Source organism: Erinaceus europaeus, chromosome 3 (assembly GCF_950295315.1).
Source record: "Erinaceus europaeus chromosome 3, mEriEur2.1, whole genome shotgun sequence".
In the NCBI taxonomy this organism is placed as follows: Eukaryota; Metazoa; Chordata; class Mammalia; order Eulipotyphla; family Erinaceidae; genus Erinaceus; species Erinaceus europaeus.
The window spans coordinates 55357549-55377886 of record NC_080164.1 but is presented as its reverse complement, the minus strand read 5'-3'; the positions used below and the strand labels follow the sequence as shown (position 1 = coordinate 55377886).

The 20338-nt window shown below is 42.8% G+C and overlaps 2 protein-coding genes across 3 annotated transcripts in view; one reads left to right on the top strand and one right to left on the bottom strand.

Annotated features, from left to right (window-relative positions):
* The first annotated feature begins 865 nt into the window (after nt 1-865).
* Nucleotides 866-19047, top strand: AHSA2 (Putative activator of 90 kDa heat shock protein ATPase homolog 2). The gene is made up of 9 exons (XM_016195431.2): nt 866-1185; nt 2904-3094; nt 12640-12725; nt 14744-14858; nt 15744-15832; nt 16492-16602; nt 17569-17670; nt 18030-18081; nt 18194-19047. The coding sequence occupies exons 1-9, from the start codon at nt 1106-1108 to the stop codon at nt 18355-18357; spliced, it is 990 nt and encodes a 329-aa protein (XP_016050917.1). The 5' UTR covers nt 866-1105; the 3' UTR covers nt 18358-19047.
* USP34 (ubiquitin specific peptidase 34) overlaps nt 18969-20338 on the bottom strand; it is a 254078-nt gene continuing 252708 nt past the window's right edge. For both annotated transcript variants that reach the window (XM_060187219.1, XM_060187220.1), the window contains one exon: nt 18969-20206. In XM_060187219.1, coding sequence (XP_060043202.1) covers nt 19599-20206 — 608 coding nt within the window. In that variant the 3' untranslated portion in view covers nt 18969-19598. The remainder of the gene's footprint in view (nt 20207-20338) is intronic.

The following is a 20338-nucleotide window of genomic DNA, read 5'->3' as shown; positions in this document are numbered from 1 at the left end:
AGGATGGTCAGTTTCCCCAATGAATGGGTACTCACGGGATGCACCACGACGAGAAGGTCGATCCAATGCATCCCTGAGGCTAGGTGTTTGCACAACTAATCTCACCGCTGGTGAAGCTACCTCCCTGCAGGTGAAAAGCTGGGGGTTCAAACCAGGATCCTTGCACGGGTTCTTAAGCTTCTTACTTTGTGCAATTAACCCGGTGCGCCACTGCCCGGGCCCCTCTTTCTCCCTATCGCCCTCTACCACCTCAATTTCTGGTTGTCTATCTAATAAATAAAGATAATGAATTTTTTTTTAAAAGAAAATAATTATTACAAGGGACTTGGCGGCAGTGTATCCGGAGAACATACATTACCATGAGCAAGAACCGGGTTCAAGTCGCTGGTCCCCACCTGCAGGCAGAATCTTCATAAAAGGTAAAGCAGTGCTGCAGTTATCTTTTTCTCTCCCTACCTCGCCCTCCCCAAATTCTCTGTCCTATCAAGTAAAGGGGGAAAAAAAAGGGTCATTGCAATGATAATGAATCCTTGAGAGGAAGCCTATCACAGGACCTCAACGTCCCTCCCGCCTCGCCCGCCCTTCCAACCAGCCCCACCCGGTGTTCACTTAGCAGCCCCATCACCAACCCCCGCCCCCGCCCCCGCCCCCGCCCCCGCCCCATCAGCTTCGCTCCGCCCACCTCCCCTTTCTCCGACTCCATCTCCTCCCTCCCCTCCCCGATGCACCTCGCCCCGCCCTCAGTCCCCTCCCCTTCCGGATGCACCTCACCCCGCCCTCCGGCCCTTCCCCTCCCCTTCCGGATGCATCTCGCCCCGCCCCCGGGCTCCATCTCGCCCCGCCCCTCAGCCTCCCTCGCGCTCCACCTCGCCCCGCCCCTCGGCCGGCCCGCAACCCGGCCTGTCGGAACCCGGCTGCGGCTCCGCCTCCCTCGGGCTCCGCAGCGCGGCTGGGCGGTGCAAGGGGCGGGGATTTCTGGCACTTTCCGGACGCCGCGAACGCTCGGAGCCGGGGCTGAGAGACCGGAAGCCGGTCAGGGCGCCGCACGGCTGTTTCCCTCGTCGCGGCCCTTGTTCTCCGCCGAGTCCGCGCCGCCCGCGCCGGCATGGCCAAGTGGGGCCAGGGGGACCCGCGCTGGATCGTGGAGCAGAGGGAGGACGGCACCAACGTGAACAACTGGCACTGGTGCGGCTGCAGCCTCGCGGCGGAGCGGGCCCTCCGGGGCGCCCATGCCCGCGTGGGGGCGGCGGCCTCGGGCAGGCGGGGCGGGGGTGCCGGGCGGGGGTGGTGCAGGTGCTGGGGGCTCCCGCCTCCTTCCGGGTCCTCAGCCCAGCCAGAGTCCGGGGTCTTCACCTGCGCTTACTCGGGCGCCCGAGTCTCCTCTTGTCAGACTTGGAATGGGCCCCCAGTGACCTCTGACCTGATCGCTTCAACTTTTGACCTCCGGCGGCTTTGGGGCACAGCCTCCCGGAGGCCCCCCACCCCCATATTTCTGGGGATTTCTGAGAGCCTGCACGACGACTGTGTTCGCGGCACGCACGCCGCATGTGGTGGGAGCACACCCCCTTGCCGAGCTGCCGGTGTGCCCCGCCTTCTAGAAGTTTGAGCGAGTCCCCTCCTTCCTCCAGCTCCTCTGCCAGCCCCTGTCCCCAGCGTCGGGAAGTGATGCCTCCCCGAGCACTGAGATGATGCTGGGGCAGGTCCAGGGCAGAGCCAAACTCTCGGTTTGTTGTCAGGGGATCTTTTACTGGGGGAACCTTTGCCCGGACCCAGAAGAGCTGACTTCTAGCCTTTCCTAGCCCCGTCAGTATGGACACATCACACACTTCTCTCCATTACATTTCTTTCTTTCTTAATTTTTAAGAAAGTTTTGGATAATCTGGATAGTCAAAGAACAATATTTTGTTTAAATATATTTATTACTGGATAGAAGCAGAAATAGAGGGGGAAGGGGAGACAGAGGGAAAGAGAGAGATACCTGCAGCCCTGCTTCACCACTCGTGAACCTACCCCCCCTGCAGGCGGGGACCAGTGGCTTGAACCTGGGTCCTTGTGCGCTGTGAGTGCTTAACCAGGTGCACCACTACCTGGCCCCTCTCCATTATATTTCTACCCCGTAAAACTGGGATATTATTTGGGTAGATTGTATAACATAATGTATATGTGAAACTATTTATTTGCCAGTTTGTCTTATTAAAATTATTCCAGTTATTACCATTTCATATGGTCCAGATTTTGCTCATCCTTTATCATTGTTGAATTGTCTTCTCTGTCCCCCTCAAATTATTCAGTATGTTGAAGTCCAAATACTGCTTTCCTTAGTATTAAAGATAGACTATTTAAAAACTTAATTCATTTAATTATTGGGTAGAGACAGAAAAACTGGGATGGACGGGGACGATAGGGAGAAAGAGACACCTGCAGTACTGCTTCACTTTCTTGAAGCTCCCCCACCCCCCTACCCCCTGGGGGCCAGAGATTTCAATCTGGGTCCTCCTACATGGTATCATGTGTGCTCAGTCAGATGCGCCAGCACCCAGCACTAGTAGATAGAATATCTTCTTCGCTTTTTTTTTTTTTTTTTAGTTTTTATTTATCTTTAATGCGAGAGATGCAAAGAGAAAGACCAGAACCTTGCACCGCTTGGCTTATGGTGCTGGGGATTGAACCTGGGACTTGAGAGCCTCAGGCACAAAAGTCATTTGCATAACTATTATGCTGTCTCCCCAGCCCACTAGATAGCATATTTTATCTATGGATGCAAAGAGGTTTGGTGAAAAGCGGGTTTGAGAAGCAAGTAAGTTGGAGGGTGGCTTAACCCTGAGGCCTTAGGCTGCACATGTAGGTGGATACCAGCTGGACTTTGATTTGATTCACTGCTCTGCATTTCTGGTCCCTGGCAGGACAGAGAGGGATGCCACCAGCTGGTCTAAGGGGAAGCTCCAAGAGTTCCTGGTGGGCATTGTGGTGGAGAATGAGGCTGGCCGCTGCGAGATCAGTGAGCTGAAGCAGGTGGAAGGCGAGGCTTCCTGCAGCAGCCGCAAGGGAAAGCTGATTTTCTTCTATGAGTGGAACATCAAACTGGGCTGGAAAGGTAATGGGCCACAGTACAGGTAGAGCTGGAAGCAGCTTTGGGGTGGAATTGTGTTGTTCAGTCATTCACCAGATATTGCTTAGAACTGCTGTTATGACATTGAATTGGATTATAAACTCCAGACTCTTCACCATAACGTCCAGCACCCGGGTACTGCTTACCACCCTTTGTTCTCAGCTGGACTCTTCTACCAGGCAGGTCTGAGCACTTCTTCTAGCGTTTGCCCTTCTTCCGTAGCCAGTCAACAGCGTCAGGTTGAGCCTGATGTAAAGTTTCGAGACCTCCTTTGAATCTGGAGAGGTGGCAGTCGTTGACTATGTGGGTCTGAGCACTAAGAATTTCTAGAAGGCTCTTCCTCCAGATAGCGGCCTGCTGAACCTGCCTGTCCCTGTCTGTTGAAAACTGGATATCTGTTTGTACTATCTTCTTTCTTGTATTCTTTGTTTTAAAAGCACTGGTAGTTGGTGTGTTCTGTATGGTTACATAAATACGTTGTTGATTGCTCTAGTTTTCTCTCCCATTTACCAGAGCAAAGACTTTTTAAAAAATAGTAATTGCTTTACTGAGATATAATCCATCCATTTAAAGTATCTTTTCAGTCCTTTTCAGTATATGAGTTGTGAAGTTATCAGCACATATTTCTAGAACATTTTTATTGCTTCCTAAAGCTCCTCCACCCATTCACAGTTATTCCTTCAGTCCTTGGCAACCACTAATATATTTTCTGTCTCTGGATTTGCCTATTCTAGATATTTCACATGAGTGAAATCATGTAGTATGTCATTTTTTTGTGACCAACTTCTTCCACTTAGCTTAAATGTTTTCAGATTTATCCATATTGTAGCATGCTTAATTCCTTTGCTTCCCCTCCCCCCATCATCAGGGTTTCACCACTTTGGGATTACTTTTTTAGATAAAGACAGACAGGTGGGAAGCGGGGTAGATAGCATAATGGCTATGCAAAGAGACTTCCATGCCTGAGACTCCAAAGTCCCCAGATTCAGTCCCCTGCACCACCATAAGCCAAAGCTGAGCAGTGCTCTGGTAAAAAGAAGATGATGACTATGTTTGAATTCTCAAATAGCTTGCCAATGTTTGGTTGAATAAAGTAAGGAACATTAAAAAAAAGATAGGTGGTGGGGGACCACAGCACTGCTGCTTTCTCCGGTGCGTTGGGGGTAGGGCTTGAACCTGGGTCACGTATATTGCAAAGATTTGCATTATCCAAGTGAGCTTTTCTGTTCGCCTATTTCGTACCTCTTTATATTGTGTCATAGTCTGTTGTGCAGATAAAGTAAATTTTATTTGTTCATTAGTTGATGGCAGCTGGATTGTTTTCACCTGGTCAGGGATTGATTAATTTTGTTTCCAGACTGGAATGTAGTGGTTGTTGAATGAATAAATTTTTTCTGTGGTGTCTTAAGTCCTGGCTGGGTAGACAGTGTATAATTATTAAATAGTTGATGAAATAACCAAAGATGTGGAGATGAAGGGAAAAGGAAGAGGAGAGATGAAAAGTCTGATTCTAGAGCATTGTGTGCTGTTAAAGTTTGGGCTTTAACCTTGGGATCAACTCCTCTCTTGCATTTTGTTTGGTGAGCCGTCCATTAAACTGGCCTTGAACCTTTGTTCTAGCAATTGAATTGCCAGCTCCCAGTCAGATCAGAGCGCCTTGTGGTTTTCAAATAGTATCAAAAGCTGCTTCAGAACTGGGAAATAGCACGACAGTTTGTACAACAAACTGTTTATTAAACTGTTTTGTTTATTAACAAAAGATAAGAGAGAACACCAGAGTATCACTCTGGCACATGGGATGCTGGGTATCAAACTCAGTACTTCATGCTTCCAAGTTCAGCACATACTCCTTGCAGTACCTCCCAGGCCCTGTAAAATAGACTGTCATGCAAGAAGCTTAGAGATCACAGGCTCAGTCTCTGGTGTTAGACTGTAGGCCAAGCTGTAGGCCCTGCTGTCTCTGAGCAGGACTTGCTCTCTCAAATGCTTTTCTGTCTAGCAATGAGTCTCAGGTGAGACTTGGGCAGCAAGTCTACCTTTTAAATTTTTAAAGATCTGCTTTAAAGAGAGAACTAGAGCATCACTTCAGCATATGTAATGTTAAGGGTTGAACTTGGGACCTCACACATGTAACTCCTATCTGTATTTACTACCTTTTCACCTCCTGGCTGCTCTTACTGCTTCGAGCCAACTTTTCTCTTATTATTATTATTTATTTATTTATTTTTCTAGTTTATTTATTTTTACTGTTTTGCCTCCAGGGTTATCGCTGGGGCTTGGTGCCTGCACTATGAATCCACTACTGGCGGCCATTTTTCCACTTTTGTTGTTGTTGGATAGGACAGAGAGAAATGGAGAGAGGAGGGGAAGACATAGAGGGGGAGAGAAAGATAGACATCTGCAGACCTGCTTCACCGCTTGTGAAGCGACTCCCCTGCAGGTGGAGAGCTGGGGCTGAAACCAGGATCCTTGTGCCAGTCCTTCAACTTCACAGTGTGCGTGCTTAACCTGGTGTGTTACCACCCGGCCCCCTATTTATATATATTTTTTAATTGACACCAGGTTATCTCTGGGCTTAGTGCCACCACTATGAATCCACTGATCCTGGTGGCCAATTTTTCCTTTTAAAAAAAAAAATTTTTTTTATTGGAGGATTAATGTTTTATAGTCGACAGTAAATGCAGTAGTTTGTACATGCATAACATTTCTGTTTTCCATATACAACCCCCACTAGGCCTCTTGCATCCTTTTCCAGGACCTGTATTCCCCTCCCCTCCCAAGAGTCTTAACTTTGGTGCAATACACCAATTTCCCCCCCCCCCTTTGTATTTTATTTAACAGGACAGAAATTGAGAGGGTAGGGGAGATAGAGGGAGAGAAAGATAGACATATGTAGACCTGTTTCACTGCTTGTTAAGTGTCCCCTCTACAAGCATCCTAGTGTGGGTCCTTGCACATAGTACTGTGTGTGCTAAACTAGGTTTGCCACTGCCTGGCTTGTTCTTTCTCTCTCTCTTTTTTTTTTTTTTTTTTTTTGTCCTCCAGGGTTATTGCTGGGGCTTGGTGCCTGTGGCCATTTTTTCCCATTTTATTGGTTAGGACAGAGAGAAATTGAGAGGGGAGTGGAAGACAGAGGGAAAGACACCTGCAGACCTGCCTCACCACTTGTGAAGCTACCCCCCTGCGGGTGGGGGGCTAGCCTCAAACCTGGATCCTTGTGTGGGTCCTTGCGCTTTGTACTATGTGCGTTTAACCCGCTGTGCTACTGCCTGACCCCCTTGTTCTCTTTTTAAAAATTATTTCTTTGATAGAGTCAGATATTGAGAGGAAAATGGGGAGAGAGAAAGACAGCTGCCGCACTGCTTAATCACTTGTGAAGTATCCTCCCTGCAGGTGCGAAATGGGGGCTTGAACCCAGGTCCTCAGGCATCTGTGCTCTGCCAGATGTGCCACCACCAGGTCTGAGGTGTATGTTTTTTTTTAAGTTTTTTTTTTATATTCTTTGTATACCCAGTTGACAGCTTTTTTCTTCATAAACAGATGTTGAATTTTGTCCAGTAAGTTTTCTTTTTTCCCCCTCCCAGTAATTTTCTACATGAATTGAGATAATCATGATTTTCAACTTTCATTTTATTAAAGTGACATTTCACACTTGATGATTTGTGTATATTCAGCCATCTTCATATCCTGTGGGTGAGTCCCATTAGTACAGAGTGTATAATCTTTTTAGTGTGCTGATGAGTTTGATTTGCTAGTATGTTGTTGAGAGTTTCTGTATCTAAATTAATCCATTCTAGGTTATTGAACTTGTTGGTATATAATTGTTTCCATTAATTACCTATAATATTTTGTATTTGTGTGCTATTAAATGCCTCCTTTCTTATAATTTTATTTGTATCTCTTTAGGGGGGTTAATCTAGCTAATGGTTCTTCAGTTTGTTAGTATTTTCAAAGAATATATCAGTTTTATTCTTTTTAATAGTTTTCCTATGCTGTTTATTTTTATAATTTTGTCATTTACTATTTTATTATTTATTTTCCCTTTTGTTGCACTTTTTTATTGTTGTAGTTATTGATGCCGTTGTTGTTAGATAGGACAGAGAAATGGAGAGAGGAGGGGAAGACAGAGAGGGAGAGAAAAAGATAGACACCTGCAGACCTGCTTCACCGCCTGTGAAGCAACTCCCCTGCAGGTAGGGAGCTGGGGGCTTGAACCAGGATCTTTATACAGGTCTTTGGCTTTGTGCCACATGTGCTTAACCCGCTGTGCTACCTCCCGATTCCCCATTTACTATTTTCTTAAATTTGATATATAGTTGACATGTAGCATTATAATAGTTGCAGATGCACAACATAATGATTTGATATTTGTATATATTGTGAAATGATTACCACAGTAAATCTAGTTAATGTCTGTCATCAAATAGATTTTTTTAAGAAAAACTATCTCCTCTGTCCTCTCAATTTCTGAATGTCTCTATCCAATAAATAAATAAAGATAATAATAAAAACATTAAAAAAGAGAAAAACTCTCTTTAAATGGGTGATATAGTATAATGGTTATGCAAACAAACTATCATGCCTAAGGCTTCCAGATTTCACCATTGTACCACTATAAACCAGATCTGAGTAGTGCTCTGAAAAAAAAACAAACCCTTTTAGTAACTTTCAGGTTTACGGTGTAGTGCTATTAACTTAGTCATTATGCCTACCTAACATTACATCCTTATAACCAGTCATCCATGGATGGGCATTTAGGCTTTTTCCCCTTTTTGGCTATTGTGAATAAAGCAGCATTGAACATAGGGGCACATAATGTCCTTTCGAATAACTTTATCCTTTGGATAAACGCTGAATCATGAGGTGATTCCATTTTTATTTGTTTAAGGTGTCTCCATACAGTCTACATCAGTCTGCATTCCCACCAGCAGTGTAGCAGAGTTCCTTTTTTCCCACAACCTCTCCAGCACCTGTCATTTCCTGTTTAGTTCATGTAGGCCACAGGTTTTGCTATTCCCAATCCCTTTTTCTTCATATCCTCATCAGTGCTTGCTATTTCCTGTCTTTTTGATATTAGCCATTCTGTGGTGTGAGATGCTTTCTCACTGGTTTTGATGTGCTTTTATTTTATGTGTAGTTAAGTGGAACATTGCCTCATGTACCTGTTAATTGTGTATATATCTACTGCCCGACTCCCTTTAATTATCTTTATTTATCGGATAGAGACAGCTAGAAATTGAGAGGGAAGGGGGTGACAGAGAGGGAGAGAGACAAAGAGATATCTTCAGTACTACTTCACTACTAGTGAAGCTTTCCTCCTGCAGGCGGGGACCATGGGCTTGAACCTGGGACCTTATGCATTGTAGCATGTGCACAACCTGGTGTACCACCACCTGGTCCTGTGGAAGTGTTTTGCATAACCATATGCTGTCCCCCCCCCATGAGATATTTTGCTGGTTTGGGTGTGGTGTTATTTTTTGATAAGTTTCTTTCAAGTCCTTCATGCTATCATTGAGCTATATATCCAGCAGCAAATTTCAATGTTTTGAATATACCCCTGCCACGTTTTTGCTGAAAACTTTTTTTCTTCCACGTGGCTTTGCTGGGACCTTCATGACTGCACAATTCTAGCATTCTCCTAGACTTTAATATATATATATATTTAAATATTTAATTATTTTAATTTATTTCCTTTTCTTGCCCTTGTTGTTTTATTGTTGTAGTTATTATTGTTATTAATGTCATTGTTGTTGGATAGGACAGAGAGAAATGGAGAGAGGAAGGGAAGGCAGAGAGGGGGAGAGAAAGACAGACACCTGCAGACCTGCTTCACCACCTGTGAAGCCACTTCCCTGCAGGTGGGGAGCCGCGGGTTCGAACCAGGATCCTTACACCGGTCCCCTGTGCTTTGCATCACATGCGCTTAACCCGCTGCGCTACCGTCCGACTCCCGACTTTTAATATCTTTTTAAAATATTTATTTTCCCTTTTGTTGCCCTTGTTTAACATTGCTGTGGTTAATGATGTCATTGTTGTTGGATAGGACAGAGAGAAATGGATAGAGGAGGGGAAGACAGAGGGGGAGAGAAAGATAGACACCTGCAGACCTGCTTCATAGCTTGTGAAGTGACTCCCGTGCAGGTGGGGAGCCGGGGGCTCAAACTGGGATCCTTACGCCGGTCCTTGGGCTTTGCGCCACGTGCACTTAACCTGCTGCGCCACCGCCCAACTCCCCAACTTTAATATTTTTATTTCAGGGGTGAGGTGGTGCTGTACCTGCTTAAGCAAGCTCCTGATCCCTACCCTCAGGAGGGAAGTTTCGCAAGTAGTGAATCTGTGCTATAGGTGTCTGTCTTCCCCTCTCCTCTCAATTTCTATCTCTATCCAATAAATTAATATATATTCTTTTTAATTTGAGCTTAAGGGTGAAAGCAGTAGGGAGAGAGAAGGAAGTGAGATACCATGGCACAGCTTTACTGCTTGTGAAGAACATTTCCCCTGTGTATTGGCCAGAGGCTCTAATCTGGGTCCTTGTGCATGGTAAAGTGTTCACTCTTCTGGGTGAGCTACCTTCTGGCCCTCTACTTAGAGCATTGTAGTAGCTCTCTTGTATGTGATGAGTTGCTTTTCTCATGCTGCTTTCAACATTTTCTCTTTGACTTTATTACAATGCATCTTACTGTAGCCCTACAATACTCCTACTTGGGAGTCTTGAGCACCACCTCCTGGACCACTTTTTTTTTTTTTTTTACTGTTGCTGTTGTTATTGATGTTGTCGTTGTTGGATAGGAGGGGGAGAGAAAGATAGACCTGTGAAGCAATGCCCCTGCAGGTGGGGAGCCGGGGGCTCGAACAAGGATCCTTACACCGGTCCTTGTGCTTTGCGTCATGTGCTCTTAACTGCTGACGCTACAGCTCAACTCCCCTGGGCCACTTTTAAAACTCTTCATGGAATTACTAAATTCTTATATTCAGCTCTAGTTTCTGATTTTATTTTGGATGGTTTCTATTTCTTTTTGGACTTCTTATAGTACTCAGTCATTGTTATTTTAATTTTCATTGTCTGTATATATTTTTAGGTAAGTAATTATTTTCAGAGGTGTATTCTGAACTTCTGGTTTGGTAGTTCATAAATCTAGATTTAGTTACATTTATTTTTATTGCCAACAGGGTTATCGTTGGAGATTGGTGCCAGAACTACAAATCTACTGCTCTAGGCAGTCATTACCCCCTCCCTTTTTTATTTGATAGGACAGAGAGAAATTGAAAGGGGAAGAGGAGAGATCAAGAGGGAGGGAGGGGAAAAAGATACCTGGAGGCCTGCTTGCTGATCATGAAGCATCTCCACTGCAGGTGGGGAGCAAGGGCTCAGACCCAGGTCTTTGTGCATGGTGATATGTATGCTTAACCAGGTGTGCCACGACCTGAGCCCCTTGGAGTTTTATTAATTTGCATTGGTGGTGTCATGTTCAATTTTTCATTATTCTTGCTTCCTTGATTAGTGCTTTGACATGTAAGAAATGGTTGCCTTCGGACTTGCCATGTTTGCTTTAGTAGGGAAAGATTAGTTGATTCAGTTTGGATATTTCACAGGTCAGCTAGTAGCATTTATGGGGCAGGCAACACTTTCTTTCAGGGTCTCTAGTGATCTGTTAGCTGTGCTCTGAAGTCATTGCCACTGGCTCAGTATTATGTTTGGGTCAGTTTGTTCTCAGCACTCCATGTTCAAGCAGGATTCTGGATGGACTCCTTGATTGGGGGTAGCGGTGGCAGATACCAGAACCTGGGTTCTGTGATTACTTACCTCTGGTTACACAGAGCCACTGGCTATGTTCTTTGGCAGGCAGAGCCTTTGAGTGAATCCTGAAGTTGGGCAGTGCCATAGGATGTGCTTTGCAATTGCTGTTTGGCTGGGGCCTCAGGCTATGCCCCTTGACTAGGTAGTGCTGCGTTCTGGTGGGACAGCAGGCTTTTGTGACTGAAGGAGAATCACTATCTTGATCCCCCCCACCACCAGGATTATCACTGGAACTCAATTCAGCTGTTCCTGGTGGCTTTTTTTTTTTTTAATAAAGGAGAGAAAAAAAGGGGATGGAGGGAGAGAAAGACACAGAGAGAGGGGACAGCATTGTTCCACTACGGATGAAGCTTCCTCCTGCAGGGTTACTGCTAGGCTCCCAGCTTATTCAGGGCCAGAGTTGATGCCCAACAGGTTCCCTGAGTTGGGTTGCAGAATCAGCTCTACAACTGCCTGGGTTCTCTGCTTAGAATTTTTGGTTAGTTGAAACTGGAGCCTGTGTGTGTAGTAATCGAATGAAGCTATTTAGTTTCTTTTCTGTGTTGGAGTTTAACCTGTTGACTAGGGATCAAATACAGAGTTACCAAGCATGGTCTTTGACCAGGTGGCTTTAAGCTCTGCAGATGAGTAGATTAACTAGCAGGGACCTCTGCTCATACACCACTGCAAGCTACCTACTCAGATTGAATGCTAGATACTGGGAGCTAGGTGCTGAAAACACTGTTTTCCATGGAGACTTATCTAGTGGGTTTCCTAGGAAGCATCCCACAATGCTGAGGGGCCTGCTTATCCACCTTTATTTTGTCCTCTGGAGAAGCCACAGGCCCAGTACAACTCTCAGTACAACTAATTAGCCATGGAGAGAGAATGTCAAAGTATAATCCTCCATTATCCTTCTTTTCTCAGTCCGTCTGGTTTTGTGATTTTCATTAATAGTGTATGTCTGGATAATTGTTACTTGGTCTTATGTGTGGGACTGATGTTTGGAATCCCCTTTGTGGACATCTGGATGACATTACTGAAATCGCCTCTCTAGTGTCTTTTAAAATAAATCTGGTGTGGTCTGGGAGGGGCCTCAGCAGGAGGGCATTGGAATCTGCAGCATAAAGTCTTGAATTCAGTCGCTGACAGTGTATGTACTAGAGTGAGGTCTGATTCTTCTCCTGCCTCAGTAAATAGGAAAAGAAAAAAAAAAAAAAGCTGGCTGCATGGAGCCCATATAGAACTTCCCCAAGCCATAAGCTCTATTTCTCACTCTTTCTGTTTTCTGAACTCTGCCCTTTTTTTTGACTTTTCAACATAGTGCTGTAATCTTCTTTGGCATGACAAAGAATATTGGAGCTGAAAACACTTGGTACAGGTGCATCTACTCCAGCCTCATGCTTCTGTCTGACCCCCGATTTTTGTATTCACTTGCATTGGCCAGATTCTCCTCCCACTCTTCTGATGTATATCAAGAGAATGGGATCAGTTTTAGTACTAGGGCTGTAACCTTGAGCCTGACTTGTTGCTATTAGTGGTAGAATCTTCTAAGGAGGGTGGACTGGTTTAGCATCAACCAGTTTAACTTATTTTTAACAGAGCACTGCTCAGCTCTCTGCCTCATGGTGCTGTGGGGCATTGAACATGACACTTGAGAGCCTCTGCATGAAAGTCTTTTTTGCAGAACCATTATGCTGTCTCCTCAGTCTCAGGTGTTACTTTATAGTAAAACATGTTTTGCTTCTTTTAGGTACAGTGAAAGTATCTGGCGCAAAACACAAGGGATTGATAGAAATACCCAACCTTTCTGAAGAAAATGAAGTAGATGACACTGAGGTGAGCTGTTTCATATGGTATAATGGGGTCTCATTTTTCTGTCCTTTAATTTTCTTTGGGAGCTTAAAAACCTTTATAAGACAGTTTTAATTCCTCAATCCTTTTTGATGAATTTTGGAATCTGTTGGTTGTGAAAAATTGTTTTACTGTGGGGGGGACAGCAAGGAGTGTGGAGTGGGAAAGAGGAAGCCTTAGCTTGTCCTTTCAACCAAGTGTGGGGTCTGGGTGACTGCGCCCTCCTCACTATTGAAATGGGATGAATTAATTTTCCTATGGGTGTTTAAGTATATATGACAGTAAATGTTCTCAGGTAGTATGCACATCTTGATAAACTGGATTTAATTTCTTCTCCCTTGTTTTCTGTTTTTGTTAATACTGAGAATCCTCAGCTTTTTAGCTCTGAGTATTTGGTTACTTATTTTATGAGACCATGTACATGACTGAGCATCCTCCCTGGGCCAGTTTTCCTTATGTTAAATATTTAGAGGAATGGGAGAGGGCGAGACACCACAAACCCATAGAGTTGAGTCCCCTTTGGTGCTGAGGATCAAGCCCAGGTCTCTAAATGTGTTCTTTAAGTGATGACCTGTCTCCTGATCCTTTCCTTTGTTGTACATCGTATTTTTTCATAAATACGTAGGGGGCCAGGCAAGTAGCATACTGGGTTAAATGCACATAGTCTGAAGCAAGGACCAAAACAAGGATCCCAGTTCAAGCCCCTGGCTTCCCAACTGCAGGGGGTTGCTTCATAAGCGGTGAAGCAGGCCTGCAGGTGTCTGTCTTTTTCTCTTCCCCTCAATTTCTCTGTCGTATCCTACTCAAAGAAAAAAAAAGTCTCTAGGCAGTGGATTCTTAGTGCATGCAATCAGCTCCAGCGATAGCCCTGGAGGCAAAACCTAAATAAATTAGTATGTATTGCTTTTGACTGATTCTTCTAGTTCATCTTTTATTTAATTTTTATTTGTGATTAATAGGTCACAGATTGGGGGCCGGGTAGTGGTGCACCTGGTTGAGCACATGTTACAATGTGCAAGGACTCAGGTTCGAGCCCCCAGTCCCCACCTGCGGGGAGAAAGCTTCACAAGTGGTAAAGCAGTGCTGCAGGTGTCTCTCACCTTCTCTATCCCTTCTTTCCCTCTTGATTTCTGACTGTCTTCTATCCAATAAATAAAGATAATAAAAATAGGCCTCAACATTATAAGATTACAACTAGTTGATCTTTAGCAGATATGTCTTGTGTTATTCCCTAAGCTAAAAACTCCTTTACAGTCCAATTGTAATTCTGTTTGCCCGGGAGTAGGCAATTTATTTTTTCCCTTTTGTTGCCCTTGTAGTTATTGCTGTTGGATAGGACAGAGAAATGGAGAGAGGAGGGGAAGACAGAGGGGAGGGAAAGACAGACACCTGCAGACCCGCTTCACCTCTGAAGCAACTGACCTACAGGTGGGGAGCTGGGGAATCAAACTGGGATCCTTACGCTGGTCCTTGTGCTTTGCGCCACCTACGCTTAACCTGCTGCGCTACAGCCCGACTCCTGCTTTCCACTTTTAAGTATACTATAGATGCCCTCCCCCAGAGCAGCACTCTAATGTGTCCATTAGTACAGTACATGTATACTCAAAGCCCTGGATGTAAATTAAAGGGTTCACCAAGATGTGGCCACAACCCAGTCACTGGACCTTTGACTAAAAACCTTTACATCATCTTAAATTATATGAAGAAACCAATCACATTGATCTTATATCCATCTACTGCTCCTTTTCCCCCCAAACCATAACAGGTCTCTCATGCACGTGTTCAAATGTCCAAATGAATACACAGAACCAGTGGTCCGGGAGGTGGTGCAGTGATAAAGCTTTGGACTCTGAAGCATGAGGTCCAGAGTTCAATCCCCAGCAGCACATGTGCCAGAGTGATGTCTGGTTCTCCTTTCTCATAAATAAAATCTTTAAAGGAAAAAAAAAAAAAAAAACCACAGAACCAGATTTTTCTTAGGTTTGTATTTTTCTTATTTGTAGGTGAATGTGAGTAAGAAGAAAGGAGACGGGGATATGCTTAAGGATCTTATGAAAACTGCAGGCACCACCAAGGTTAGAGAGGCTCTTGAAGATTACCTGAAGGCACTTAAGACTGGTAATGAAGACATCCTTTGTGAACCAAATGGCCTCTTTTCTGTTTATCCAAGTTAAACTCATGTCTTAGGTTTTAGAAATAAAATTTTTTGCTACAAATGATAAATTGGTAGTTGGGAGTTGGGGATTAGTTATGAGTAAGGCCACAGCTAGTGGTTATTGTATACAGTGTGAACTATAGAAATGTTGGTAGTTTTTTTTTTTTTTTTTTTTTTTGGTAGAATTACTTTTGTTTAATGTACGTTTTCCCTGCTAAACTAAAAGCTTCACGAGGGCATGGAAAATGCCTGTCTTATTCACTGTTGTATTTCTAGCATCTTCAATATAGTAGGTTCTTTTTTAGTCTTTGCTGAATGAAAGTGTAGGTGTAATAGTTAAGATTTACCTAAATAATCTCTATACTTTATGGAAACAAAGATTTTTTTTTTTTTAAATTTAAATCTTCCCTAATTGGAGAAGTTACCTCTCAGGTAAAATAACCAGTGGGACAGTTTGTATGTCTAAATCTTGGTCTCTGCTGTGTAGCTAGGTATTGGCCAACTGTGCTTGACACTCTTCCTGTGAGATTACATATCTGCCTGACCCACAGGCTTAAATACTGAAGCAATGAGAAAAATCACCTGGTTTTGACAGTAAAGGCCATCATTGATGGATAAAACTGAGGTTTTGGGAAAACAAACTAACATTTTGCTATATTATCATCAATGAGATTAAGCTGAAATAGTAAGAAAAAGAGTAACTTGGGTTTATAATTTTATGTGTAAAAAAGCAGAATATGGAAATTTTGAAAATACTCCCATGATTTCTTTTTAAAGACATCAATTCATTTAAAAATGTCAATTGATTTTTATACAGTTTTTATTGTATGTACTATGTTTCTTTATAGAATTTACAGTGGGAATGATTTTACCAACAAAAACTATGGTAACCCAGGAATTAACTGTTAAAAGGAAATTGAGTGAGAACACCTTTCAGGTAGGACATCTGGTGGCCAGTTTGGAGGAGGTCATTGGGAATGCTTGCTTAGAACTCTTCAAAGCTCTTATTAGCCCTTCGTTGATAGAAAAGCATAAATGATGGCAAATAGGGCTTACCCACTCTTGTATCTCCAGATATTTATTTGGAAATGAAGTGAAATTTTTACCATTGATGGAAAGTAATACATATATTCAGATCTTTTTGCAAGACAAATACTGAAATTTGTTCATTACAGTGTTTAAAGGCAGAGTTTATTGGTAGGTAACATAACAAAACCAGGTAACTAAGATTCACATACTAGGGCTATTTGCTTACCTGGATAGTGACCTTGCTTTGCTATGCCCAGCCCATAATTGGCCAGGCCACAGCAACGAGAGAGACTCATATAGTCTAGTGGAAGAGCCTTTGCTCCAGAACTGGATTGAAAGGTTTTAGGTCCTGTTCTTTAATTCTGGTGGTAGGGAATTAACACTCATTGGCTTTAAGTGTTACCCTGAGAGACATTACATGTCCAAGGCACACATAAGTCTGCAAGTGCAGTTCTGTTTAGTACAAATTAGAGGTGAAGGTGCTAAGAGAGGTCGACTTGATATTTTTGGAAGTAGTAGTGTGAAATTTTGATTTTTTTAAAATGGTTTTGTCTCCTTGAAATTCAGGCCTCATCTCCAGTGGCATTGGGTGTAAGGATTCCCACTGTTGCACTGCACATGACTGAACTGTTCGACACAGCTGTAGAGCACCTATATAATATCTTCACCGTGAAAGACGTAAGTGACTTCTCAAGCTAGATGCCACTAAGAACCATGTTTTTCTGATTGAAGAAATCTATATCAAGGTGGTGTTAAGTTCTAAATGGAAGTTTTTTGTGTGTTTGGGGGGGTGGGCCTTGATCTTGTGTCACTCCACTACCCCACCTTCTGTGTAGGTTTTCTCTCCTTTCTATCTTCCTGTTGGGCAGTAGTGCAGCGGGCTAAGTGCAAGTGGTGCAAAGCGTAAGGACTGGCATAAGGATCCTGGTTCGAGCCCCTGGCTCCCCACTTGCAGAGCAAGTCACTTCACAGGTGGTGAAGCAGGTCTGCAGGTGTCTTTCTCTCCCCCTCTCTGTCTTCCCCTCCTCTCTCTGTCCTATCCAACAATGATGACATCATCAACAATAAGTACAACAAGGGCAACAAAAGGGAAAATAATAAAAAAAAGGAAAAAGTGGCCACCAGGAGCAGTATATTCATAGTGCTGGCATTGACCCCCAAGCAATAAAAAGTAAAAAAAGGGGGGGGGCAGGATGTGGTGCACCTGGTTAAGCACATACATTATAATGTGCAAGGACCCAAGTTCAATCCCCTGGTCCCCCCACCTGCAGGAGGAAAGCTTCACAAGTGGTGAAGCAGGGCTGCAGATCTGTCCCTCTCCCCTCTCTCTATTCAATAATAAAAATAAATATTAAAAAAATTAAAAACTATGTTAAAAACAACATACAGTAATTGCTGTAATACTTTTCACTTACGTTAAAAAGGTTAAAGAATGTGCTCAAAGTTAATGGCAGTAGCACATCTGATTAGACACATGTTACCATGTGTGAGGACCCAGGTTCAAGGCCCTGGTTCCCACCTGCAGAGGGAAGCTTCACTAACTGAAATAGTACTGCAAGTGTCTCTCCTCATCAGTTACTCTGTCTCTATCCAATAGTTAGAAATGTGCTGGACTAACATTTACTATATGTTTTGCTTCGTTAGTTGGTGCAAAAATTTTCTAAATCTCCTGCTGTATTAGAAGCTGAAAAGGGAGGGAAATTCCAAATGTTTGATGGGAATATCACTGGTGAATACATAGAATTGGTAAGTAAACTGGGACTAACATTGTTAGATGCATAGGTCTGGCTTTTTAGCTTTAGTGAATAGAAATAAAAATGATCAAGATGATTCTTTAGTTTTATAGTCATTGTGCAAGTAATAAGTCCAAATTCTGCAAACTTGTGGTTTAGAAGAGACTGGATTTTTTTGTCAGCTCTGTTCATGAAGTTACTGTTTAATTTTTACAGAACATTAAGGACAATGGATTCTCAGTGGTTCTGACATATAAACTGAAGAAGGGAATGGATATGTTCATTGTTTTAGTACCTAGGAGTTTCCTGTGCTATATAGTATTATAGGAAAATTTTAAAAAGGTTTAAATAGATTTTCCTTTTTGTTTTTAGTTAACAAATAAAAAGATTGTCATGAAATGGAGATGTAGGAACTGGCCAGATGGTAAGTTATTAGTACCTTTTAGGTATTTGCTGTTTTTCCCTTACTAAAAAAGTAACACTGTATGTATAAATTCTTTCATAATGTAGTAATAAGTTTCCTATTTATCTTCTAGAACACTATGCAACAGTTGCACTGAAGTTTGTGCCTACTCCCAGGCAAACAGAATTACAATTGGACTGTAAAGGAGTTCCTGTCTGTAAAGAGGAGAACATGAAATTCTGTTGGCAAAAGCAGCATTTTGAAGAAATAAAAAGTTTACTGCAGCTGACCCCTTAACATGGTTGAATTACTAGGATTTTATAAGGACAATTCTTTTTGTAAGCAGACAATGTCAAGTTTATCTTGTTCCCATTACTCCTTTTTAAAACAGTCTCTTAATTTATATGGGATGAAATCCATGTACTCATACACTTTTTAGTATTGTCTGAGTCTTTGCTAGACTCAGCAGTAAGCAACCTGAAATTAGGAATAGCCTTACCTCCTGCAGCTGCTCCTCTAGCAACAGATTGGTTTCCTAGCACAGACAGTTGTTTCCCAAGCTACAGCTGTAGTTTTAGTTCAGGAAGACCAAAAATAAATAGCATGTTGATATTATTCCTTTTATTTCACGTTTTTAAGGTGTGTAGCTCTTTGGTAGTGAAACAATGGCATGCTGTTAAAATGAAGGCTAGTTGGCTGTATTGTTAGCTTCTCCCAGCCATTCTGGATTGCCCCAAAGCAGTTATATACTTGGGGGTGCAGGGGTTTGAGAAGTCTAGGGGATAAGTTACTTTTTTGATTGCCACTAATACTTAATGAAAATAGAATATAATGGATAAATGCTTACCCCATTCAGTTTTCTCAATACTTTCATCTGAGAAGACTAAAACAATATCTGTAAACAAATGGAAAGTCATCACAATCAGTTTAATTAAATGCACAGAATAGCAGTCAGTCATGTCAATGAAAATAAAACAATTATTTTTACATCAAGTGTGCTTTATTTCCTCCACAGGTATTCTGTTAAATAAAGCACCATTTATATACTGCCAGGCCACAGCTAAAGAGGATTCTTTACAGAATCAAATTTCTTGTGGTTGTTCCGTATACAAGTAAACTTAATTTTGATAATAAGAACCACAGCGATCGAGGCGATTCTGCCTCTATTATAAGGTACAAAACTGGCACAGAGGACACCATATTATACACAGTAAAAATGCTGTAAGTTTAAATTACATTGTACAGGGCCAGGGAACCCTGTTCCTCCCAGACAGCCATATTAAATGAAAGCCACTACAGTGAACTCTTAATTACATAAAACATATCCATTATCTGATTGCCCTTTAGAAAGTATACTGAAGATGCAATTTTTTTTTCATCTGGAGTCCTGCCTGACCAAGAATTAAGCCTATAAATCTATCTTGCCATTCAAGCAGAGAGCACTGGACAAACTGAAGCACAAAAACAGAAATAAGCAAAACTTGTACAAACAGCATTGGGGGTGGGAGACCTTAAAAGTAGACATGCTACATCTAATGTCAAGAAGCAGCTTGGTTTCCTTTGCCAGATATCCTTGTGACCATATGGATTGTAGATTCAATGGTCCTACACAGGGTATCTAAAATGTCGTGTTGCTGCATGTGACTAAAGAGTCCTCTGGAATGGCCACAACTAAGTGATAAAGCAGCCTCAGGGTCCTGGGAAGGCAAAGTTTGACCATCACAGCTTCTCAAGTCAGCTAAGTCAGATAGGACTGCAGAGATAGAAGTAGAAGGGAACTCGGATTCGTCTCCAGCTAAGTTAGAATCCTTCGAAGAGTGGAGGTCTTTAAATTCTTTACAATCTTCAAATCTACCATTGTTGGGCTGTTCTTCTACATGTTGTGACCTGATACTAGACATGTCTTCTGAAAACGAAGATGGAACTTCCATTCTGTACTCTTTAACAGAACTATTTTCAGGGGAAGGAAGATCTTGCTCAGTTCCTGGATCAATAATTGAGGAGTCTCTTGTTTCATTGTCTGAAGTACTAGTCGGGGTCAGGACCTCCCTTGTTTCTGTTTTCATGTCACTGATGCAGCTATCTACAGTGTGTTCTTCATCACTGCTAACACGTCTTCTTTTGACGGGAGTTGCCCCTTCATCATCTGTAAAATGAACATCAAAACAAATTTCTCTGAAAGTAGTCATTACAGTCACATGGGGGGAAATGTACTTGTTGGAAATTTTGTTTTTAGCACTATTTTGCAGGAGGCTTAAGTCAGTTAAACAGAGTATAT

Coding starts and splice junctions, on each gene's coding strand:
- AHSA2 (XM_016195431.2), top strand. CDS start 1,106: ATGGCCAAGTGGGGCCAGGGGGACCCGCGCTGGATCGTGGAGCAGAGG. Junction 14,859..15,743: donor CCTGAAGGCACTTAAGACTG/GTAATGAAGACA, acceptor GTTTCTTTATAG/AATTTACAGTGGGAATGATT. Junction 17,671..18,029: donor CTGGTGAATACATAGAATTG/GTAAGTAAACTG, acceptor TTTTGTTTTTAG/TTAACAAATAAAAAGATTGT.